This window comes from Pristis pectinata, chromosome 8, assembly GCF_009764475.1.
Source record: "Pristis pectinata isolate sPriPec2 chromosome 8, sPriPec2.1.pri, whole genome shotgun sequence".
NCBI classification, from domain to species: domain Eukaryota; kingdom Metazoa; phylum Chordata; class Chondrichthyes; order Rhinopristiformes; family Pristidae; genus Pristis; species Pristis pectinata.
In genome coordinates this window covers 7,805,073-7,817,866 of record NC_067412.1, presented here as the reverse complement: position 1 = coordinate 7,817,866, position 12,794 = coordinate 7,805,073, and the positions used below count along the sequence as shown (strand labels likewise).

Here is a 12,794-nt window from a genome sequence, read left to right as displayed (position 1 = left end):
ACAATAACAAACCTTCAGAGTGGGCACATAATTAGTTTATGAACTCCAAAGCAGATTATTGAGTGTGGTACATTTAGACAGGAAGAATAGGAGACAAGATACTTTTTGGGAAATATGTCTTAATATGGTTGAGGAGTAAATGCATAGGTCAATAACAGTAATGATGAGTATAGAAAGGCCATAAAAAAGCATCAGAGCACTGGAGTTCATTCCTGAGGGAAGAATTGAAAAACAAAGAAGTGACGTTAAACTTAAACTCAACCTTTGTTAGGCCACACTGGAATGTTGCGAATGATTCTGCTCTCCATGTTAAAGGACTGAATGACACAGATTTAAAATTTTGGACAAAAGAGATAAAGAGAGTGTGAGGAAGAACTTGTTTCTAAAACACAGCTCTGGGTGAGTCTGGGTGGTGGAAAAAGAATCAATTGGTGCTTTCAAAGGCACTTGAGAGAGAATAATTTAAAGGACGACGGAGAAAGATCTGAGGAAGGCACTGACAGAATTGTACTTCGAGGACCCAGCAGAGAGGCAATGGGACAAATGGTCCCCTTCTCTGCCTCAGCTATTCTATCATTTCCAGCATTTTGCAGTTGAAAGCTTGCGTGAACCTTGGTTCTGTTGCTTTCCGAGAGTGCCTGCCACAACTTCAGAATGTCCCACAACTCTCTAATGAAGACCTTATGAAAATCAGTGGGAAGAAATTTGAATCTGGTCAGTGGCCCAGCTCCAGAGGCCCGGGTTCAATCCTGACCTCCGATGCTGCCTGTGTGGAATTTGCGCGTTCTCTTTGTGACCACATGGGTTTCCTCCAAGCTCTCCAGATTCCTCCTACATCCCAAAGACGTGCAGATTGGTGACTTAATTGGCCACTGTAAGTTTCCTCGGGTGTAGGTGGTTGGTGGTTGGCATGTGAGAGATATAGGTTACCAGGGAATGGGATTGATAGGATTTCTTGGTGAGCTGACATAGACTCAATGGGCTGAATGGCCTCCTTCTATGTCATAAGGAAAATATGAGATATGAAAGGGATTGGCCAGTCATTATCACAAATCCAATGCTTACATTCATTTGAATGGGAGCAATGAGCAAAGGGAGAGGAATTTTCACACACAATTAGCACCAGCAACCAAGGACACATGTCTTCCCTGGAGACAACCTTCCAATGCTGCCAATTTGTACACAGCAAGTTCCCACAAGAAACAACAAAATGAATGGCCAAATAAACAGCACTTGACGATGTTTGAGCTATAAATATTGATCACACACCAAGAATGTGCCAGCACACTTTGAAATTAATATGTGTAAAATAAATCCTCACATCAATTTTGGGTCTCTTGCCGATCACTTTTATGCTATATCCCCTCTAAATTGACTCCTTTGCCAATGGAAACAGCTTCTCTCCATCCAGTCTGTCTAGTCTTCATGACTTTAAACACATCCAGCACATTCCCTCTGTTCAAGGAGATTAAACCCAGTTTCTCCAGTCTTTCCATGTAACTGAAGTCCCTCATCCCTGGAATTATTTCAGTCAATCTATTCCTGCTGTCTGCTTATCATCAAACTTTCTTGAGGTGGTGCCCCAAGAAGGCAGCATCCATCATTAAGGACCCTCACCAGTCGGGACATGCCCTCTTCACGTTACTACCATCGGGGAGGAGGTACAGGAGCCTGAAGACCCACACTCAACCTTTCAGGAACAGCTTCTTCCTCTCCACCATCAGATTTCTGAACGGTCTATGAACACTACCTCGTTATTCCTCTTTTGCACTATTTATTTATTTTTGTAACTTATAGTAATTTTTATGTCTTGCACTGTACTGCTGCCTCAAAACAACACATTTCACAACATATGTCAGTGATAATAAATCTGATTCTAATCATCACTAAAACTGTATGAATAGAGCAATAAGTGCCAGGTATCTTTTACAGAGACCCTGAATAACATCAGTGAATGCGATTTTCCCCATGATGTGAGCTTAACAACTCTCACTCCTTCTCAAGAGGGTTCAGATGATTAGAGGCCTGTGGCCGAGGTCCAACCAAGTAACTCCGACATGTAATATGCTATCAGAAGCACACATTACGAAAATTTAAAGTAAAAACTGCTGATGCTACAGATCAGAAATAAAAATAGAAAATTCAGGCCAGGCAGAGTATGTGCAAGGAGGAACAGATTTAATGTTTCAGGCCGATGACTGCTCATCAGAACAAGGAAAAAGTTAATGGTAAAGCAAATGCAAAGAGAAAAGGGGAGAGGAGGCAAGGAGAAAAGGGATTGGCCAAGATCGAACCCTGGCAGAGTTCAGAGTGGGTAAGATCTGAATACAAAGTAGTTGGTTCTGGAAGTTGTGAAAAGTAACCGAAAGAGTTAATGAGTCTTGTTTGAAACATGTCAATTTGAACTAATTGTGATTAATAAGAAGTACGGTCGTTAGGGCAAAGTCGATTATCTGCTGTGTTTATCATGCGCTGCACTTAATTGGCCACACAGGATAAACTAAATGGCTCCACTTTTGGTAGGCACAACTATGATGTTGCCGATGGCCTTCTTCTGTGCTGTGGATATCTAGGATTTGATTCAGTTTGAATGGGATGTTCATTTTGTTGAGCCTAACAAGTGAAGAGGGTTTTATTGGTTGGGACATGTCAAGGCAGTGCCTTAAAAACCATCAAGTGCAAAACCCTGCGCGGGGTGTACATGACTGGTCTCTGTGTTGAGAGGACAACAAATCATCACTTCACATGACCAGGCCTACCGAAGCTCCATGCCCACATACGAGGCGGCACAATGGCACAGCTGGCAGAGCCACTGCCTCACAGCTCAGTGACCCGGTTCAATCCTGACCTCCGTGCTGTGTGTGTGGGGTTTGAACGTTCTCCCTGTGACCATGTGGGCTTCCTCCGGGCGCTCTGGTTTCCTCCCATGTCCCAAAGACATGCAGGTTAGTAGGTTAACTGGCCGCTGTAAATTGCCCCCAGTGCGTGGGTGAGTGGTACGATCTGGGGAGATAATAAAATGGGATAACTGTAAATGGGTGCTTGCTTCTCAGTGTGGATGGTGGGCTATAGAACTCTATGATTCAACGGAGAGGAGCAGAATCATCAGTGGAGTCATAGAGTCATAGAGCAATATAGCATGGATACAGGCCCTTCAGCCCAACCAGTCCATGCCGACACACGTACCCACCCAGATAGTCCCAATTTCCTGCGTTTGTGCCCATATCCCTCTAAGCCCCACCCCTCCATGTACCTATCCAAGTGCTTCTTAAGGATACCATTGCAGCTACCTCAACCACTTCCTCTTGGCAAGCTCATTTCAGTATACTCACCGCCCTCTGTGTGAAAAGGTTGCCCCTCAAGTCCCTTTTAAGTCTTTCCCCTCCCACCCTAAACCTATGCCCCCTAGTTTTGAACTCCCCTACCCTGGGGAAAAGACTGTTACCGTCCACCTTATAAGATAAGATATCTTTATTAGTCACATGTACATCGAAACACACAGTGAAATGCATATTTTGCATAGAGTGTTCTGGGGGCAGCCCGCAAGTGTCGCCACGCTTCTGGCGCCAACATAGCATGCCCACAACTTCCTAACCCATACGTCTTTGGAAGGTGGGAGGAAACCGGAGCACCTGGAGGACACCCACGCAGACACACGGGGAGAACGTACAAACTCCCTGCAGACAGTGTCCGGAATTGAACCTGGGTCGCTGGTGCTGTAAAGCGTTACGCTAACTGCAACACTACCGTGCCTGCCCTACACTACCGTGCCTGCCCACTATCTATGCCGCTCATGATTTTATAAACCTCTATAAGATCACCCCTCATTCTCCTACGCTCCAAGGAATAAAGACCCAGCCTGGACAACCTCTCCCTATAACGCAGGCCCTCTAGTCCTGGCAATATCCTCGTAAATCTTTTCTGCACTCTAGTAGAGGACACAGAATCAATTTCAGAGGCAAGCAAGGAAGCAGAATGAGTCTCCTCCCCTGCTGGCATAACGACACATAGTCACTGTTAGAAAGCTGCTTGGTTTGGCCTCTCCTCTTACAACACAGACCTGCGTCCCTGACTGACTCTTGTAACACTCTCCCCATTTGTCAAGCTGCTAGACAGCAGTAGATAAGCCAATGAAATTGTTTTAATCAAGTAAACTGATGACCTGAAACGTGAACTGTTTCTCCTCCCACAGATGCTGCCTGACCGGACTGAGTGTTTCCAGCATGTTCTGTTTTTATTTCAGGTTTTGAGCATCTGCAGCTTTTTTGGTCTTCGTTCAAAAAAGAAATTGTTTTATTGTGATATCTCCACAACATCTGTTCCCTCACGAGTTTGAAGCGGCAATGTATATTGCATTGAAGGACCGACCTACCTGCAGCTTAACCTTCACTCCGTCCACGTTTAACACTTTATTCTGAAATAAAGAAAAGGAGAAGGTAAGAACTGCAGCTTAGAACCCTTTTACATCTCAAAATAGCAATACAACTGATACAGGAAGAGCCCAGCTACTGTTTCTCGTAAATAATGAAGATGGAGCCCCAGATTTATTTACAGATTGAACACCCGGCAAAGACTCAACCTCTGAGTGGTCTTCCTACCTCTGTAACTTCCTCTGGCCCAGTAGCCCTCTGCGATCTCCGGGCTCTTTTTACGTTCCCGATCTTTATCATTCCATCACTGGGCTACGTTACCACACAGTTAGAGACTGAGTAGAAAACGCTGGAATTACTCAGCAGGTCAGGCAGCATCTGTGGGAAGTTTCTGACCTGCAGAGTATTTCCAGCGTTTTTGTTTTAATTTTAGATTTCCAGCATCTGTAATTTTTTTGAATTTCACTTTTTAGATAAGACACCCAGACCAGTGAAGAGAACTACTGTTCATTGAACTTCAGGATTCCCACCCTAAAGCTTTCTATCTTTCCCTCCCCAAACCCTACTTCACCTGGTCTAATATCTCTTCACAGGGCTCAATGTAAAACAACATTCAGGTATCGGATGGCTGGCATGAAAGTGGTGGGCCGAAGGGCCTGTTTCTGTGCTGTACTACTCCCACATTCATCTGAAGCGCTTTGGGACATGTTCTTGTCTTAAGGTGCTGTATAAATGCTGAAGGTCTAAATCTCTGGCTCAGATCACAAGAGTCTTGACCCTGGAGTACTCAACTACATAGTTAGATGTGTTGAGCAGAACAGTTACATTCCCGAACACATGACATTCAGGCCACTTTCTAAGTGAGCAATACTGGTACCTACAACAGAACATCTTGAACAGGGGTGAGTGTGAAACTGCAGATCCTAAGGATCTGATGTTTGATGACAATAATCCTGCAAGCCGTGGTTTGTTCAGGAGCACTCTCACCTCAAAGGAAGACGTCTCCTTTCCAAAAGTACAAGCCCAACAATCTGACCAATCCTCCAGGGCAGTATTGAGGGAATGCTGCACTGCTGGGGGTGCTGACTTTAAGACGCGAGGTTAAATTCTGCTCCCTCACTTGGGCATAAAAATTCCTTAGCACTATTTCGAAGAAGATCAAGCAAGTTTTTCCATAGTTTCCTCACCAATGTTTATCCGTCAACCAGGATCTGCCCATTATCACATCGTCCCTCCCTCTATCGTTCCCAGCTGCCCTCCCCACCTCCCTTAATTGGTTCCATGTTCCACCTTCCTTTCCTATCAGATTCCATCATCTGCAGCCTCCACCCTATCACCTCCCAGCATCTGCCGCTATCTGTCCCACTCTCCCCTCCTCCATCTGCCCATCACCCCTCCTCACCTGGATCCACCTATCGCCTGCCAGCTCTTGCTCCGCCCCTTCCCTCCCTATTTTAACACTGGCTATCTCCTTCTATCTTTCAAATGCAGATGAAGGGTCTCGACCGAAAACGCCAACTGCCCATTTCCCTTCACAGATGCTGCCTCACCCGCTGAGTTCCTCCAGGAGTTTAACATAGAACATAGAACATTACAGCACAGTGCAGGCCCTTCGGCCCACAATGTTGTGCTGACATTTTATCCTGCTCTAAGATCTATCTGACCCTTCCCTTCCACGTAGCCCTCCATTTCTCTATCATTCATGTGGCTATCTAAGAGTCTCTTAAATGTCCCTAATGTATCTGCTCCCACAACCTCTGCCAGCAGTGCGTTCCACGCAGCCACCACTCTCTGTGTAAAAAACTTACCCCTGACATCGCCCTTATACCTTCCTCCAATCACCTTAAAATTATGTCCCCCTCGTGTTAGCCATTGTCGCCCTGGGAAAAAGTCTCTGACTGTCCACTTGATCTATGCCTCTTATCATCTTGTACACCTCTATCAAGTCACTTCTCATCCTCTTCTCTCCAAAGAGAAAAGCCCTAGCTCGCTCAACCTATCCTCATAAGACATGCTCTCCAATCCAGGAAACATCCTGGTAAATCTCCTCTGCACCCTCTCTAAAGCTTCCACATCCTTCCTATATTGAGGCGACCAGTTTGTTCCAGATTTTTTTTCAGCTCCAGATTCCAGCATTTGCAGTCTCTTCTGTTTCCCTTATCACATCGCTAAGCACAAATCAACTGCTATGTTTCCTGCATTACAACAGAGACTACACTGCAGAAGCACTTCATTAGTTGTAAAGTACATTGTGATATCCTGAACGGGGATGAAATGTATGTCCTTTATTGAAGCAATTCAATTTTCTTTTAAATGTGGATAAAAAATTTCTTCCAGGCCAGGCAGCACATGTGGAAAGAGAAATGTGAACATTTTCAAATGAGGCATCTGGACAGGCACTTGAATGAGAAAGGCACAGAAGGATAGGAAATTAATGCAGGCAAGTGGGATTAATATTGATGGGCAGAGTAACCAGAGTAGATGCAGTGGGCAACCCTGTACGACTCATGACTCTATCGTTTTCTTTTTTTGTTTCAGATTTCTGGCCTCAATGGTATTTTGGTCTGGTGATTTGAAAACTTCCAGTCCTTATTTTCAAAACTCCTTGACTCTCATCCTTCGTTTCCAAAAATTTCTCCAGCTCCATTTATGTTGGCCGAGCCTTTATCTCATTCACTCTCTGGACATGTGGAACCTGGGATTCAGACAGCTGAAGGCACAGCCTCCAAACATGGTCCAAGGTAATTGGAAAGGAGCAAGAGACCAGACTTGGAGGATCCAACAGAATGAAAGAAATTTTCAAATCCTTTCATGAATATATTAGAAGCAAGAGGATAGCTAGGGAAAGAGTATGTCCCCTTAGGGACCAAAAGGGAAGTCTTTATGTGGAGCCAGGATATATGTATGGTGCCCTGACTTCTCCGTGGATTGTCACCTTGTCGTGGTGGAGAAGCTTGTGTGGTCCTGAGATCCTGAGAGCGATGCCGTCTGGAGCTATGCTCCTGGTAGGGTCACCCATGGCAGTAAGGTCAATAGTGAGGTCCCTGACAAAGAACAATTCAACCAAGACCTCAACGGTGGAACAGGTGGACGAAGTTATTTGAAACTCAATGGCTGTGAAGGCGGATGAAGGCTGCAACAAATCCATCAGCTTCAATCGTCGTGGTTTCCATGCCATTGGAATCAGTTGCTTGATTTGTGAAGTATCGTGTGGTTTTTGCAGTGCAACATCAAGTACACATTAAGCAAATACACGCACAGGTGTCTTCGCTCTGAGGGCTACTTCTGATCAACGAAATGAAGACCATCATCCTCAACCTCGAGGGATAGCCACGATGACGACGATGGTGCCCTGAATGTATACTTTGTATAACAAAGGGAGGAATAAGAGTTAGGGGAGGTCTATGCTAATAGTTTGGATCATGTGTGTATCAGGAAAGAGAAAGTGTCAGAGATATTGATGCACATTAAGGTGGACAAATGCCCAGGGCCTGAGATCCATCCCAGGATATTATGGGAAGCAAGAGGGCATCATTCTTTAGCCATGGGTAAGATACTAGAAGACTGAGGGTAGCTAATGTTGTTCCCATATTGAAGAAGGGCGTTAGGGATAGGCCAGGAAAATACAGGCTGCTGAGCCTTATGCCAGTAGTAGGGAGACCGTTGGAAAAAATTCTTAGGGAGAGGACTTATGATCACTTGGAAAGTCAGGGACTGATTAGGGGGAGTCAGCATGGGAAATCCTGCCTCATAAATCTGATCGTGTTTTTTAAGGAGGTTATTACGAATACTGACGAAGGCAAGGCAGTAGATGTAGTATACATGGACATCAGTAGGGCTTTTGACAAGGTCCTGCATGGTAGGTTGGTCCAGAACGTTAGAACACATGGGATCTAAGGTGTTTAGGGAAACTGGATCCAAAATTGGCTTGGTGAAGGCAGAGGGTTGTGGTGAAGGGTTGATTTTCTGACTGCAAGTCCGTAACCAGTGGTGTACGACATGGGATTGGTGCTGGGACCACTGTTGTTTGCCATATATATAAATGATCTGGATGAAAATGTCTGCGGTCTGATAAGTAAGTTTGCTGATGACACCAAGACTAGTGGAGTTGTAGACAGTGAGGATATAAAAGGTCACAAATCAACTGGAACGTTGGGCAGAATGGTGGCAGATGCAATTTAAGCCTGACAAGTGTGAGGTAATGCATTTTGAGTCACCTAGTACTGGCCAGACATATACAGTAAACACAGGGACCTTAGGAGCGTTTATGTACAGAGCAACTTTGGGGTGAAATTTCATAGCTCTCAGAAAATAGTGACACAGGTAGATAGGGTAGTGAAGAAGGTATTTAGCTTGCTTGCCTTCATAGGCAGGGGTACCGAGTATAAGAGTTGGGACATCATATTGCAGCTGTACAAGACATTGGTTAAGTCACACTTGGAATAGTTTGTAGTTCTGGTCAGCACACAAGGATGTGGCAGCGTTAGAAAGTGTGCAGAAGAGGTTCACCGACATATTGCCTGTAATGGAGGGATTGAATCACAAGGAGAGATTGGAAAGGCTGGGATTGTTCTCACTGGAGCACAAGAGGCTGAGGGGTGACCTTATAAAGGTTTATATAGAGGCATAGATAAGGTGAATGGTCACAGTCTTTTCCCAAGGGTAGGGGAGTCTAAAACTATAGACTTAAGGTGAAAGGGGAAGTATTTAAATGAGACCTGAGGGATGAGCTTTTCACACAGAGGATGGTGGGTACATGGAACAAGCTGTGGTACAATCACAGCACTTGAAAAGCATTTGGACAGGTACATAGACAGAAAAGGAACAGAGGGATATGGGCCAAACGCAGGAAAAGGGGATTGGCATAGACAGGCACCTTGGTTGGCATGGACAAATTGGGCCGAAGGGCCTGTTTCTGTGCTATACAACTATGATTCTGTGATGTCAGAGCGTTGGCTGGTGTGTACAACCCTGCCAGGCAGCAGAAGGGGAGATTGTGGGCCTGGGTAACAGTTGCATCGATGCCACTTGCAAATTCTGATTATTGACATTTCAGTGCCTGATGGGAGATTCTGCCTTCTTAAACCCAACACTTAATCAATGGGGTTTCATGAATGAGAGGTTAATTTTAGACAGTCTCGCCAGACCTGCTGAAGCAGTGTCTGACACACCATTCATCTAATGCTGCCTACCTTTGATAAAGAACAGTCTGCATTAACTAATGTTTTGCAAATACTCGCTGGTGCGGATGCATAAACAGGTTGTTGTAAAGATCTGAATAATTTATCTGTGACTGTGTTCATATCCGTTTCTATGACAGTTGCAGAGGAACTGTTCCGATGCAACCATTCGCTCCTCATCGTCACAGCTGAGATCCCAATAAATATTCATTTTCATCCCTTTAAATAATAGCACAAGTAACAGCAGACCTGTTTTGCAAATTAACCCAAACGAAGAATAGCATTTGTACCACTTAAACTGGAGAGCTGAATTTGCATAATTTTTCATTAGCAAACCAATATGCGAGTCAAATCTAACTGGGAGTTGAGGAAAAGTTTCTTTAACTAGAATGAGGATGGGAAAGTAGAACTTATTACAACAAGTGGGTGAATACTGTAAATGTCAACACACAATCAAAAATGGAATAGGAGTTTATACTGGTTGTATGCAATAAAGGGTGGGAAGAGGCTCACCTGTAGCATAAATACTAGCATGGATTAGATGGACAGAGTGTCCTGTTCCTATCCTGTATGCTCCAGGTAAATCTCTGTAACCCCCATCCATTGCATTGCTTCAGAGTTGAGATAAGAGCCAGGGTTTCCCGGTCAGGAAAGAACATTGAATATTATTCCTCACTCCATCTCCAACTGCAAATAAGTCTTTCACTCCTTTACAAACTAAAGATAAGCATGTCTCTTAGACACAGAGAAAGCCATATCCCACTCCTCACATTGGTCTCCTGGAGGAAGATACAAAAGCTTAAGAGCTTATATCCCGCTGTTATCAGACTCTTGAACCTAAAAGATGAACTCTTGGTCTCTCAATCTACCTCGTCATGGCCCTTGCACTTTATTTGTCTACCTGCACTGCACTTTCTCTGTAACCGCAACACTATATTCTGCATTCTGTTTTCTTTTTACTACCTCAGCGTAATAATGTTTAGGATGATCTGTCTGGATGGCATGCAAACCGAAAAGCCTTTCACTGTATCTCAGTACATGTGACAATAGTAAACCAATACCAATACCATATCCTGCACTCACTGAAGGTTTTCAACACAATTTGCATTTACGTGGCACCTTCCATGTGGTAAAGCATTTCTCAGAAGCTTGAACCAAATGAGGAGCTCACAGGACAGATGACCAAAGGTTCGGTCAAAGAGGTAGGTTTTAAAGATTTGCTTAAAGAAGAACCAGAAAGGAGAAGAAGGTTATTCAGCCTCTGGAACCTATTCCACTACTCTACCAGATCATGGCTGATCTATACCTAGGCCATCTAGGTCTGGTAACATTTAACACCTTTGCCACTAACAAAAATCTGTTAATCTCAGCATTGAATCATTCAATTAACCACAAAGCTTCAGCAACTTTTTGACTGGGGGAGATCGAGATGTTTCGGGAGAGCCTTCCAAAACACCAAGCCCTTATTGGCTAAAGACACAGCCACCCAATGATGGAGCAGGTTGTCAAGGAGATTATAGAGACAGGAGGAGGCAAGACCCTAAGGGGATTTTAATATAGATACTGAAAGCCTGAACTGCTAGAAATCCTCAGGGAGTCTGGAGTGACAGAGTTAATGTTTCAGGTCAATCATCTTCAAAGACTGAGGAATGTAAAATTGAGGTAATATTGTACTGGTAACTGGTAATTGGTTTATTATTGTCACATGTACCGAGATACAATGAAAAGCTTTTGTTTGCATTCCATCCAGACAGATCATTACATACATAAGTGCATCAAGCTAGTACAAAAGGAAAAAAAAATGCAGAATATAGTGTCGCAGTTACAAAGAAAGTGCAGTGCAGGCAGACAAATAAAGTGCAAGGGCCACGATGACTGAGAGATCAAGAGTTCATCTTTATTGTACAAAAGGGATCGAAGCTGCCCTGGGAGACAATGAGCCTGCAGAAATCTTTACCTCCCCATCACCAGATTTGTGTGTGCCAACTTCCATCAGCGGAAGGAAAAACCTTCAATTCCCCGCTAGATACGTCTTAGTTCCACAATGTTTCCATTGGCTCACCAGGGCACTGATTAAAATCTGAGAAACAAGCGACTGCTGATGCTGGAACCTGGAGCAACAAACAAACTGCTGGATGAGCAGCATCTGTGCGGAGAGAGGAACTGTCAACGTTTCAGGTCGAGACCCTGCATCGGGACTGAGAGTGGAGCGGAAATACACAGACAGTTGGCATTTTGTGTCGAGATCCTGCATCAGGACTGTGTCGACCGTTCCTGAGATCCTCAGAGGGTCGAGAGTTTTTTTTGCACAAATGAAAACTGTTGCATGGCCCCTTCATTCATCACTACTGATACTGATTGCTTGAAATACCAGCTTTTCAAGCCACTGCCAACACTTTACGGAAAATAAATTGCGACCCACTGAACTAAGAAATTAATTGTCAATCCTAATTCACTCAAATCCTGCAAAGCCCTAATCTGTACAGTCCACTAAAAGCAAGGATGAACTTTTGTAGTATAGGATTCGATTTATAAATCATACTTAGATCATAAGAACAGTACAGCACAGGAACAGGCCCTTCGGCCCACCATGCCTGCGCTGACCATGATGCCAAATTAAGTTCAGTTTATCTGCCTGCACGTGATCCATATCCCTCCATTCCCTGCATGTTCATGTGTCTATCTAAAACCCTCTTAAATGCCACTATCATATCGGCTTCCACCACTATCCCCGGCAGCCCATTCCAGGCACCTTCGACTCTGTGCGAAAACTTGCCCCACAAGTCTCCTTTAAGCTTTCCCCCTCTCACCTTAAATGCATGTCCTTTCGGATATTAAGAGCACATTTATGAAAGGCACGAGGTTTTGCTTGAGCAGTCCTGCAGGTCAAGAGTGACTCGCTCAGCTCCCGAGGTACGTCATGTCAAGAACAGCATTGTTCGTAACTAGCTTTGTCAGCCCGACCAATTTGTGAACCAGGCCAGTTCATCAGTTCTTGACTAATTTGTTTGAAGTCAACACTTTTGTTTTATTCATTTCCAGGAGGTGAACCTCACTGGGGATGGCCAGCACTTACTACCATTCCTGGAGAAAGTGAAGAGCTTGTTCAAGTCAACAGTAGCACTGGGAGATTGAAGGCACATTTCGAGTCAGAGATACAGAACAGAAACAGGCTCCTCAATCCACTGAGTCCATGCTGACCACCCATTTACACTAATTCTACAGTAAATCCTAAATTCTCCCC

At 44.4% G+C, this 12,794-nt stretch overlaps 1 protein-coding gene across 1 annotated transcript in view; it reads right to left on the bottom strand.

Annotated features, from left to right (window-relative positions):
* Window positions 1–12,794, bottom strand: part of LOC127573683 (ras-related protein Rab-26-like) — a 336,554-nt gene that overhangs the window by 143,571 nt on the left and 180,189 nt on the right. The window contains exon 3 of the mRNA XM_052022102.1: window positions 4,373–4,414. Within this exon, the coding sequence (XP_051878062.1) occupies window positions 4,373–4,414 (42 nt within the window). The remainder of the gene's footprint in view (window positions 1–4,372; window positions 4,415–12,794) is intronic.